Raw genomic sequence first — 12,081 nt, 5'->3', positions numbered from 1 at the left:
TGGTTCTTAAGCTCTGGGCCTGGGTGCTGTCCCTGAGCAGTTCAGCTCAAGGTTAGCACTCTACCACTTGAGCCACAGCGCCACTGCTGGTTTTCTGGTGGTTAATTGAAGATGAGTCTCATGGACTTTCCTGCTCGTGCTGGCTTTGAACTGTGATCCTCACTCAGATCTCAGCCTCCTGAGTAGCTAGGATTACAGGTGTGAGTCACCAGCATCCTTTAAGAGTACATATTTACTAGTAGTTTAAGCCAGTACTTATTTCTGGTATTCTTACCTGGGATTTCAGAGGAGTAATAATGCTATGATGCTGGTGCCACAATAAACAAGTAAATAACAATAGACAATGATTTGACAAAATTTAGTTTCAGATCTGAAAGTAAAGATCAGTAGCTCACTCAAGTCCACCTCAAATACCTTACTGAAGCCTCGCTTATGGAAACTAATACAATTTTGGCATTCTTACCACACTTCATCACAGTTTAGCACCCCTGGCATCTGGGTCCTTTGGCTCAGTGATAATCATTTCAGTCTGGTCAAATACTAAAGGGGAAAAAAATCCCCAAACAGAATAGATAAACCACTTTTAATATGAATAATCATATGCAGATCAAGTTCTTTGGCAAAAAGTATGTCAGTTGATTTTTTTCCTCATGATTCAAATATTGCTATTTTTTCTGCCTTTACTAAAACCACACTTGTGTGTGTGTGTGTGTGTCCTGGGCTTGATCTCAGGGTCTGGGTGCTGTTCCTGAGATTTTGTGCTCAAAGGTAGTACTCTACTACTTGACTTATTGATCTACTTCTGGTTTGGTTTTTTTTTTCCTGGTGATTAATTTGAGATAAGAGACTCATGAACTTCCTTTTCCAGGCTGGCTGCAAACTGCTATCCTCAGATTTTAGCCTCTTGAGTAGGTAAGATTACAGGCATGAGGCCACTGGAGCTGGTGGCACTTTTGTTTTATTTACATTTTATTTTATTTACATTATTTTTTTCTTTTTCTATTCTCTTCTGATTGATTCCGTATATTATTCTTTTCGATATGTCTTCTAATTCCCATTCCAGAATATTTGTTCTGTGATCAATTTTATCTTACTATGTGAATACATTTATCAATCAGTGAAAATCAAAACATAAGGAAAATAAAGCAATGAACTTGAGTTGACCACATTTTTTTTTAAAGAAAACCATTAATTTTTATTGCAGAATCAGAAACCATTATTATATTATGATACTGTGAATCTTTTAGCATACTCAAATAGACTGACATTCGATATGGATAGCAATCTAGCTCACAAGAAATCAACTGTAATTTACAAACACATTCAACTTAGAGAATCTCAGCAGCCTGTTAACAAAGTGCAGAAAACTTTTTTTGTTATGGTGTTAAGATCTCCAGAAACTTCTGAGTATTTTTAGTAAAGTTAGGAAAAAGCTACCCTAGTCAAGAGATAGACAATCTTTAGGTTTTAAAAACTGGTTGTCATAAACCACAATGAAACATTAGTCCTGGCATTCTTTTACAAACATTTCACATATCTAAGTTATTTATAAAAATTTAACAGCGAGGTAGAAAATACAATGAGATTTTTGGGGGGTACATTTCTAGATTGAAAATATTTTGTCTTCTTAAGCACAAGAAATCAACTGGTTGCTGAGCTCAGTATTTTGCTGCATTTGCAGAATTCCAGGAGAAGACTGCTAGAACTTAAGGCCCCTAGTATACCCAATAATTAATTTACTGAAGTGTTTATTACAAAAATGATTTAGGGTCTTTATAGGGAACTTAAGACTGTCAGGAAGAGCTCCTAGTCTACACATGGTAGAGATTCTTAGCCATGGACACTTTGAATTAATTCTGGGTATATTTGAGGTGGTATGGTGCCTTTTGTACAAGCATATTGTTAGGCATGCTTCAATCTATACCCATTTTTTTTTTGTCTTGGTAACTGTTACATGAAATCTTTATGGTTAAAGATTCCAGTGAAGGAAGAAGTAAATTCTGCCTTCTCATATTTTTTTGGGAATGGTGATAATAAAATATTTCAAGAAGGAATAAGGGGGCTAGGAAGTTGGCTCAGTAGTAGTTTGTTTGTCTCACATGCATGAGGCTCTGGGTTCAAATTCTTCAGCACCACATAAGAAGAAAAAAGCCAGAAGTAGTGCTGTGGCTCAAGTGGTAGGGCACTAGCCTTGAGCTAAAGAGCTGAGGGACAGTGCTCAGTCCCAGAGTTCAGCCCCCACAACCGACCAAAAAAAAAAAAATAAGATATATATATATATATATATATATATATATATATATATATATATATATATATTTGTGCTTGATTTTGGCCATGCAAATTAGCCAATGCTGTAAATCAGAGCTTTTTACCCTAGAGAACCAGTTGTTACACCTTTACCATTTTGCTGATGAAATAAATGCCAGTTTACTTTTCTGACTAAGAAAACAACAGATTTTTCTCTCTCCATGCACTGGACAAGAATTCAACTTTGTGCTTTCCTGGCTGGAGGAAGGGTTTGGTGGTGATGAAGATAAGAGGTGGAAAAGCCACATTGGCATCTAGAGACATGGACACTTTGCAATACACCCTGCCTTATGGCACCTTCCTTCTATTCCTTGATGAGCTACTGCTACTAGCAAAGGAAGGGAAATACCACACCCCATTCTATCTTGTACTTCCCTATTAGGGAATGAAAGTTGATTAAAACCATCTCCATATTTTCAGTGTTACTGTTTAGCTCCTAAGGTTTGTCTTATACAGCAGATAAAACTTACTTTACTATGACCAATACATTTGTTGTTGTTTATACATGGATATACTTCTGATAACAGTCACTTGATCCTGATTCCCTTTCCATATTTTGGATGGTTTTGGTCTGGTTCTGGTTTGAGATGTAGAGAGTGCTCAGATTTGACTAGTGTCATAATGAGGTAAAGAGTGGCATGTAGCTACCTAGTAAAGGGTTCCACCATGCAGAGACAGTTGCAAAAACTATTGAGAAACAGTCATACACTCTTCTGTGCTGGGTATGAACCTGAGAAAATATAAACCAGAAGCCAGAAAAGAAAAAGATCCCACTAACATAGTTGCAGTTCCTTGATAAAACAATGCTTAGACTATGTTACTTTTAGATATATATATATTGTGTGTGTGTGTATATATATATATATATATATATATATATATATATATAAATATATATGTTATGGAGCCTCTATAATAAAAGGAGAACTGAAACCCAAAAAAGCTTGTGACTAAACAATGCTTAGACTATGTTACTTTTAGATATATATATTGTGTGTGTGTATATATATATATATATATATATATATATAAAAATATATATGTTATGGAGCCTCTATAATAAAAGGAGAACTGAAACCCAAAAAAGCTTGTGACTATGGTTTCAGTCTTTTCTAGCAACTTGCCCAATTATTATATGTTGATATTCTCAAAAAATAATCTATATGCCCTTATTTTTGTAGAATTTTACTAAAATATGTACTCTAAAATATTTGCTTTGCATTTAAATATAAATATATATTTTCCTGAAAATTAAAAGCAGAATTTATTTCAAAAGGCCTCTAGTGTCTCTTATTAGGTAGGAATACTCTTTTTTGGCTCATTCAGAATTTTGACTGTTTTCACCTTCTGCAAGGCTCCTCCTCGAACAGGGAGCTTTTTAAGAGCAATATCTGTATCAGCTAGAGGGCCTCCCAATAAACGGACAGGCGTGCTTTCCACTGTTACTACCGGACCAGAGGATACCTAAAAAAGCAAATGTAAATACCTAAGTATTTTTAAAAAGTCTCAGTGAGGAAAAAAAGTTATCCTACAGAAATAACATGTTGAGGGTCTAAACTTAATATTAAGACAACAATGTGGAGGAAAATAATCTTACCGTTGTGTTAAGGCCTTTAATAACTGTTCGGTGACATACTGCATTATGTGGTCGTTCATTGTATTTGGAAGATTCTATAGCCTTTTCTTGAAGCTTCTTTGCTTTCTGAAGATTAAGTTAGAAAGGAAATAGTTGTTATTAAAGCATTAACTCATATTAATAATTACACATAAAGATTAAAGGTACATTTTATTGCATTTGGATTACTTTTTGCTATTTCTCAGGCTGTTCTGGATTTGTCTGCATTTATGCATTTAGGCTAAGAAGATAGTTATTAGTGTTAAGTTGGATCTTTTGTTAAATAAACAGACATCAGGAACCTAAAAAATAATCCAATGATTTCCTGAGGACATGGTCAGATTTGACCAAAGAGTAAAGCAGGTCTTCAGGAAGTCAGATTTCATTAACACATAATTTAATAAGATACTATATTTATATCAAACTATGAATGTTTCTAAACAGGATGTACACAAGCTACTAAATTCAATTGATTGATAACTGGCAAAGTAGCAAGACACAAAATAAACCCACAGAAATCAGTAGCCTTTCTGTATATCAAAAATGTACAAGCAGAAAGGGAAATAAGGAAAACAACTCCATTTGCAATAGCCTAAAAATATAAAGTACCTGGGAATAAACTCAATATATCAGACAAAGGTCTAATATCCAGTTTATACAAGGAACTCAAGAAACTACCCCCTCCCAAACCTAATAAACCAGTCACTAAGTGAGCATGGAAACTAAGGAGAGACTTATCAGAAGAAGAAAGAATGGCAAAGAAACATATGAGGAAATGCTCATCATCACTGGCCAAAAAGGAAATGCAAATCAAAACTACTCTGAGATTCCATCTCACTCCAGTTAGATTAGCCAGTATTGAAAATTTGAACAACAACAAATGGTGGGGATGAGGGGTAAAAGGTATCCTACTGCACTGTTGGTGGGAATGTGAATAGTAGTACCACCACTCTGGATAGCAATCTGGCGATTCTTCAAAAAACTAAACATTGGCCAGGCGTGGTGGCTCATGCCGGTAATCCTAGCTACTCAGGAGGCTGAGATTTGAGGATTGCAGTTCAAAGCCAGCAAGGGCAGGAAAGTCTGCGAGACTCTTATCTCCAATAAGCCACGCAGAAAACCAGAAGTGGTGTTATGGATCAAGTGGTAAAGTGTAAGCCTTAAGCTGAGAAGCTGAGGGACAGTGCCCAGGCACAGGGTTCAAGCCCCATGACTGACAAAAACAAAACAAAAAACCAAAAAGTAAACATGGATCTTCCCTTCAACACAGCCATGATAAAGACATGATAAAGACACCTGCACATCCATGTTCATTGCTGCACTATTCACAATAGCCAAGATATAGAAACAGCTCAGATGAGTGGATCAAAAAAAAAAAATGTGGCACCTTTAGCCAGTAGAAAGAGTGAAATAATGTCATTTGCAGGGAAATGGGTGGAACTAGAACAAATCATGTTAAGTGAGGTAAGCCAAACTCAGATATGTGGAAATTAGATATAAAAGACACTGAGATATATGATAAGTTGTACAGGACTCTAGGCATTCATACACAGTGAGACGAAAGGAGGATATTCTTAGGAGAGGAACACCAACGTGCAATACCTATCTGCATATGACCATATAAAGTAATATTTATGGATATGAACTCCAGGAAATGGATACAAGAGTTTTTTTTCTTTGTTGCTGTCTTTGTTTCCTTTATTTTTTGTCTTATTAGTTTCTTTATCTGTCCTTGGGAGGGCAAGAGGGTCACAGAAATGGACGAAGGGTGAACAATTGCAGTAGTGGTACTCATTAGATACTATATTGAAAATGAACTATATAACTTGTGTGTGAGGATGGGAGGGGAAAGCTGGGAGAGAGCCAGAGAAGGGGTGACATTGTTCAAAAAGAAATGTGTTCTTTACCTGTAATTGTAACCTTTCTGTATATCACCTTTATATTAGCAATTAAAAATTAGGATGCATAAATTATGTACCAGTTCTGTATGCTTAAATGTTTCAAACATTCAGAATAACATAAATTATATAATTTGTTCAATTGTTCCCATATCAATACTAAAGGCATAGAACAGGTGATGTGTGAAGCAACAAATGATCTTCGGAAAGAAGTTTCTTTTCATGAAAAATAGAGGTAATTGTAAGATTATCCCATGAAGTTAGGAAGAAGTTAGAAAGAAAGGGGAGGTATCTGGTAACTTGAGCAGGCTTGTTCTTATGTTTTGCTTTCTCACTTATGTTCCTCTATTTTCATGAACTAACAACACTTACCAATTCATATTCAGAGGAATATTATGTAGTATTCAATGAAATGTCCAAGGGACTCATGATAATGCAAAATGCATTATAAGATTGTTATGAGCATTTTTTAGACTATTTTCTCTTAGCTGAAGCAACTTATCACCTTTTCCCCCTAAAGGGATGTTTGTATCAACTTCCTACTTCAACTTTGAGTTCTTTCAGTAATTACACAGGGTAAAAGTCCTTGTGGGAGAGAGTACTATGGGGTAGCTGCCTTTCCTGTTTACTCTGATTCTTACAGAAAAAGAAATATTTGAATATGAAGGAAGGTTCAAAGTGGAAAGTAATGCAGTTCTCTTGCTCATTCCTGGCTATCATCTTCCTTTACCTGGGCGTGAACATCACCCTTGCACTTTCTCTGTCCTCCCAAATCAAATGCAAAGCAGCCTCTCCTGTGACTGTGAAATGCAGTTTGGGCTACTTAAATTGCATATGAGACTCTAATAATGTGTGTATTCTACAGATAGGCCATTAGAAGATAATAAGTACATACTCATTTTGAAAAATACCTGTCCTGTACAGCTGGTTATTTATAACTTTTTAAATAATAACTTTTAAATCTTACCTTTAGTGTTTTAATATTAGACGTTCTAGCCAAGAAATTTTCCCATGACTTATTAGCCAGTTCTCTTTGCTTGTTTGTTCCTTGTATCTGAAAGATAATCGAGGATTATAGTATTGATAAAAGAATACTAAAGGGCTTAGAGAAGTCCTTCTTATTTGCTTAAGGTAAATTTTAGGCTTGTTTATCAAAAAGGATTAAGTATTCATAGAACTTAAATTTTAAAAAACTCATTAAGTGACTGAAGTTTTATTTATTTTCCCATAAAAATAATGTAAAACTGATGAATATGTATTGTAAGGTCTGAACAGGGACACCTTGCTACTTCTTGGCTAAGTCTCCGCCCAGTATCTGTTACCTAGGTAATTGTCAGACCTGGAAGCAGTCACCTTCCCCTCCTGCTAAGTCATATCCTGGGCCTCCTCTGGTCTTATGCCTCCCATCTGACCTTAGGAGGGTCCCAGACACTGAGGTCACATCCAGACCAGTGTGGCCACACCTTTCCCCCACCTAGCCACACCTCTTCCTGTCCCTGTCATAGATAAGTCCTGGTCCAGAGGTGGGTTCCCCCGCCCCCCTTCCTTTTTAGGCATGCTTTTCCACCATGCATGGCAGGGGCAGCAGTTCTGTAAATAAACTTCTCCTGCCTGAATAGGGAGTGGTGTTCTCTTCATCGGCTACCTAATGAAACTACCTATTTAATATACCTTACATGTATATATATATATATATATATATGTGTGTGTGTATATATATGTATATATGTATATGTATATGTAATTTTATTTTTTTCTGGCAGCCTGGGTATTGTCCCTGAGCTTTTGTGCTTAAGGCTAGTGTTCTATCACTTGAGCCACAGCTTCACTTCTGACTCTTTTTGTAGCATTTTGGGGATACAAGTCTCATGGACTTTCCAGCATTGGGTGGCTTCAAATTGTAATTCTCAGATCTCAGCCTCTTGAGCAGCTAGGATTACAGGTATGAGCCAGCAGCACCTGGTGCATAACTGCTATTTTAATAGTAATTCTCAGCAAGACTGATTGTTTTACATGATTATCGTTTATGAAAATAATACAATCCAAAGTATACTAAATACATTATTTAACAGTAAATTCACAGGAAAAAATAAAGACATTCCCTGCTGGCTGCTGAAAATTAGTTTGGACAAAATTATGTTGGTGAAACTACTTCTAATTAAGTGTGTATCACGGCAGGCACTTTTTGTGAGTATCAAATTTGTTGTGGCCACGTAATCTAGAGAAGTGACTGGCAAACTGCACAATGTATTCTCAACAGGCTACCTGTTATAATCAACATCATTTAGTTACTTTTTTTTTTTTTTTTTTTTTTGTTGGTTGTGGGGCCTGAACTCTGTGCCTGGGCGCTTCCCTCAGCTCTTCAGTTCAAGGCTAGTGCTCTACCACTTGAGCCACAGCACCACTTCTGGCTTTTTCTGCTTATGTGGTGCTGAGGAATCGAATCCAGGGCCTCATGCATGCAAGGCAAGCACTCTACCACTGAGCCATCTTCCCAGCCCCAACATTTAGTTACTATGTCAAACATCCTGGTATTTAAAAGCACTAATGGTGATAACAAAGCAGCATAAGGTGCATCACAGAACAAACCATAGGTAAAATGGCAGGATTTACATTTTTTAAAAAGCCTTGTAAGAGTGGAGGTATGGCTCAAGTAGTAGAGTGCCAAACATGAGCATAAAAATATTTAGGAAGTAAAACTTTCGTTCAACTAGGTGTATAAGATGGAGTGGACTCCATAAGTGCACATCAACATTGTTCCTACGAGGCTGAAGATATATTTATAGTCTATGTGAAAAAGTCAAGCATTAGCAAATACTTTGGAAATCACCAAAAAGAATTTAAAGTATATAACTGTACTTATAAAAGAGCACAAAGCAGAAGTGAAGAATCACCATATCTCTGGGCAAGTTCATTTAAGAGACCTCTTACCTGCTCAAAAAAAAAGATCCATTCACTTTTCTGCCCTTGTAGCTTTAGGAAAACAACTGATATGCTCCTGATAAACCTTTACAGATTAGAAAAAGCCAAAGACCAGTTTTTCCTCTGATTTGTAGAATGGGTGCTCATAGTATTTTGGCACTGGGATGGGGATGAATTTGATTGATTACTAGTTGCAAACTAGTAAGAATGAGAGAACAGGGCCAACTTACGCTCTTATGGAATTATGCATGTAAATTCAAATAAATGATCTTACAGAATTTGTTAGATATATACATTTAAATAAGCTATAATTTTTGGAGCCTTATTGAACATTTCAGAAAATGGAAGTGATTTGGGTTCTCTTTACCTGTTAAAATATGACTATAGAAATATAATAATAATTATAATGCCATAAACATTATTGAACATATTAAAGCTTAAATTCTTAGCTCCATGATTTTTTAAAACTGCCAGAAGACACTCACAGTAAGTATGAGAAAACAAAATAAATCCAGCCTAAAATATTCATAAGACAAATATGTCCTATATATAGTTTATAGTTTGAAATTAGTATCCTGTGCTTCAAACAATAGTTTCTGTGGCTTACTTTTGAATACACTTTTTGTTCATTTTGCATATCTTGGCGTGTTTGGCTTTCAATCATTTCACTTTGCAAAGAAACAACCATCTTTCCAATATTTTGTGATGCTGTTATAATAGATTCCAAAATTGTTCTATCTGAAGTGACTGGACTTAACTTTTCCAATTTTATTTCTTCATATATTTCATTCCATATTTCTCCAACCTGTTTAACAGAAGTTTACAAAATTAAATTAGCCAAAAATAGTTGATACAATTAGGTCATCTTTTTTATGTGGGTGGTCACTCCTGTTAACATTCAAGCTTTGTTTGAGGCTGGGAAGGCAGCTTAGTGGTAGAGTACTTGCTTCCCAGGCATGAGGCCCTGGGTTTGATTCCTCAGCATCACATTAACAGAAAAAGCCAGAAATGAATGACACTGTGGCTCAAGTGGTAGAGCGCTAGCTTTGACTCAGAGACAGTGCCCAGGCCTAGAGTTCTAGCCCCACGACTGACCAAACCAAACCAAACAAAACAAAAAACATTCAAGCTTTTTAATTTACTTTTGGGGGATAAAGGGATAAGTTGTTTATTGGGAATGACTTAGGAACTAGTTACATTTGAGTATTCAGAAGTAATTTACCAAGTGCCTAGTTTATACCTGTAATGAGAGTCTGAAATCTGAAGATCATGGTTTGAAGCCAGCACAGGAAGAAAACTCTGTGTGACTCTAACTCCAGTTAAAAAGTTAAAACAAAAACAAAAACAAAAACAAAAAACCCAACTGGATTGGAGGTGTGGCTCAAGTGGTAGAATGGCAGCTGTAAGCATAACACTGAGTAAGGGTAAGGGACCCTGATTTCAAGCCCTGGAACTAGCACTAAAAGAAAAAAAGTAGAGTATAAAATGTTTTTCAGTGATTTAGTGTGTTCATTTATAAAGATCTACCACCTATCTATACCTAGTTCTCTGCCCTTTGGATTATAGTTGCTTTGTTTAGTTAGTTACCACAGAAATTGCTATTCTCAATTTTCTGAACTAGTGCTACTTTTCCTTCCTAAATCCCCATAATGAAGGCTAGGTCAAGCTGAACTGGTAGGAGAATGAACACATGAATTACTGGTACCCCATTCAGGTCGAGCACTCACTGGCCCTTACCTAGCGAAGACAAGTCACAATTGAATGTTAATTCTATGGTTCCATCGGTCAATAGCTTCATCTTATATTCTGATATGAATGTGCTGGAGTATTTAAAACTAGAGACGTATTTATGCAGCTAACAATTTGATAACTAATATTGTTTGCAAAGTATGAGCTCATTCATTAAAATTCATTCATTCAAAATTAGTAGAAAAAGGATATTTACTGAAGATTTTCTTAAAACTTCAAAAGCATTTAATTACTGATTAAAAATATAGCCAGTAGTCAACTTTATTTCATTTAACTGACTTTGGTGAAATGATGATTAATAATATATTGATAAAATAATACATAAGTGGTCTTTTATTTTCTTTTTGTCAGTTGTGGGGCTTAAACTCTGGGCCTGTGCACTGTCCCTCAGTTCTTCAAGTTCAAGACTAGTGCTCTAGGCAACAATGCTTGATAAGAAATGTACTCATTATCTTGCCCATGTAATTGTAACCCCTCTGTATGGTATTTTCATAATAAAAAAAAGAAAAGAAAAGAAAACATGAAAAAAAATACTAGCGCTCTACCACTTGAGCCACAGCGCCACTTCCTGTAAGTGGTCTTTAATAAATATAATTTATTTTAACTCCTGATGCTCTCCAAAGAAAAAAAAATATGATAAATTTCTGTAAGGTTCCTTAACAGCTCTATATCAGTAATATCATCTTCTTTTATAAATACATGGTTGGATGGAATTTTAATTTAATTTAATTTTTTTAATTTTAATTTTTTATTATTTTGGCCAGTCATGGGGCTTGAACTCTGGGCCTGGACACTGTCCCTCACCTCTTCAGCTCAAGGCTAGTGCTCTACCACTCGAGCCATAGCGCCACTTCTGGCTTTTTCTGCTTTTGTGGTACTGAAGAATCAAACCCAGGACCTTATGTATGCAAGGTAAGCACTCTACCACTGAGCCACCTTCCCAGCCTACTGGAATTTTATTCCTTGAAAAATACCAATTTAAATACAAAATAAAAACTATACATGAAAAAGCATGTGTATACAAATATGATCATATATTTTATTTCTCAATTTATTTTCTGCCACAAAATATTTTAATAATAAAGTTATTAAAATTATACTTACTTTAAAATCAAGGTATCTGTGTATGATACAGAGGGTGACAAAATCTTCAGCAGATAGACCAGGTAAATTTTCAAAATCTAAACCAAGTGTATAAAGAGAAAATCACTTTGATTCCAAGAAGCACATATTTATTGTAAAAATAAATGTAAACATTTACTTGTGTTATAATCCTGATGTATGAAAACTTTCTGTGAAAATCAGCTTCTCCTGCCAGATCATCCTTATCTAGGCATTAGAAGAGAAATCATCCTTTCTGTAAGGTTCACCAGAAAGGAAACTTCCACATGGTTTAAGCAGAAAAGAGTTTATTAGGAGGAGGGCAAACTGGGCACCCGCAAGAGATGGAGGTGTGAGGAGACTGAGGAAAAGGTAGAAGAGAAAAAGAAAGAGAAGGGGACTCGGGCTGAGCCAGACTGTATAGGAAAAGGCAGGAGGTGGGACCAGAGAGGATGCAGAAGTGATGCCTGGGAACCTCACTGTCTG

At 35.8% G+C, this 12,081-nt stretch overlaps 1 protein-coding gene across 7 annotated transcripts in view; it reads right to left on the bottom strand.

The window, feature by feature from the left end:
* Positions 1-1,197: 1,197 nt before the first annotated feature.
* Positions 1,198-12,081, bottom strand: part of Cfap69 (cilia and flagella associated protein 69) — a 53,073-nt gene continuing 42,189 nt past the window's right edge. For all 7 annotated transcript variants that reach the window (XM_069996427.1, XM_069996425.1, XM_069996429.1 and 4 more), the window contains 5 exons: positions 11,599-11,675; positions 9,353-9,550; positions 6,791-6,877; positions 3,908-4,012; positions 1,198-3,774 (listed from right to left, as the gene is read on the bottom strand). In XM_069996427.1, the coding sequence (XP_069852528.1) occupies positions 3,604-3,774; positions 3,908-4,012; positions 6,791-6,877; positions 9,353-9,550; positions 11,599-11,675 (638 nt within the window). In that variant the 3' untranslated portion in view covers positions 1,198-3,603. The remainder of the gene's footprint in view (positions 3,775-3,907; positions 4,013-6,790; positions 6,878-9,352; positions 9,551-11,598; positions 11,676-12,081) is intronic.

The sequence above is a fragment of the Dipodomys merriami genome, unplaced genomic scaffold (assembly GCF_024711535.1).
Source record: "Dipodomys merriami isolate MVZ:Mamm:240054 unplaced genomic scaffold, mDipMer1.0.p SCAF_5, whole genome shotgun sequence".
Taxonomy (NCBI): Eukaryota; Metazoa; Chordata; class Mammalia; order Rodentia; family Heteromyidae; genus Dipodomys; species Dipodomys merriami.
Note: the sequence above shows the minus strand (reverse complement) of the source record. Positions and strands in the feature narration are given on the sequence as shown.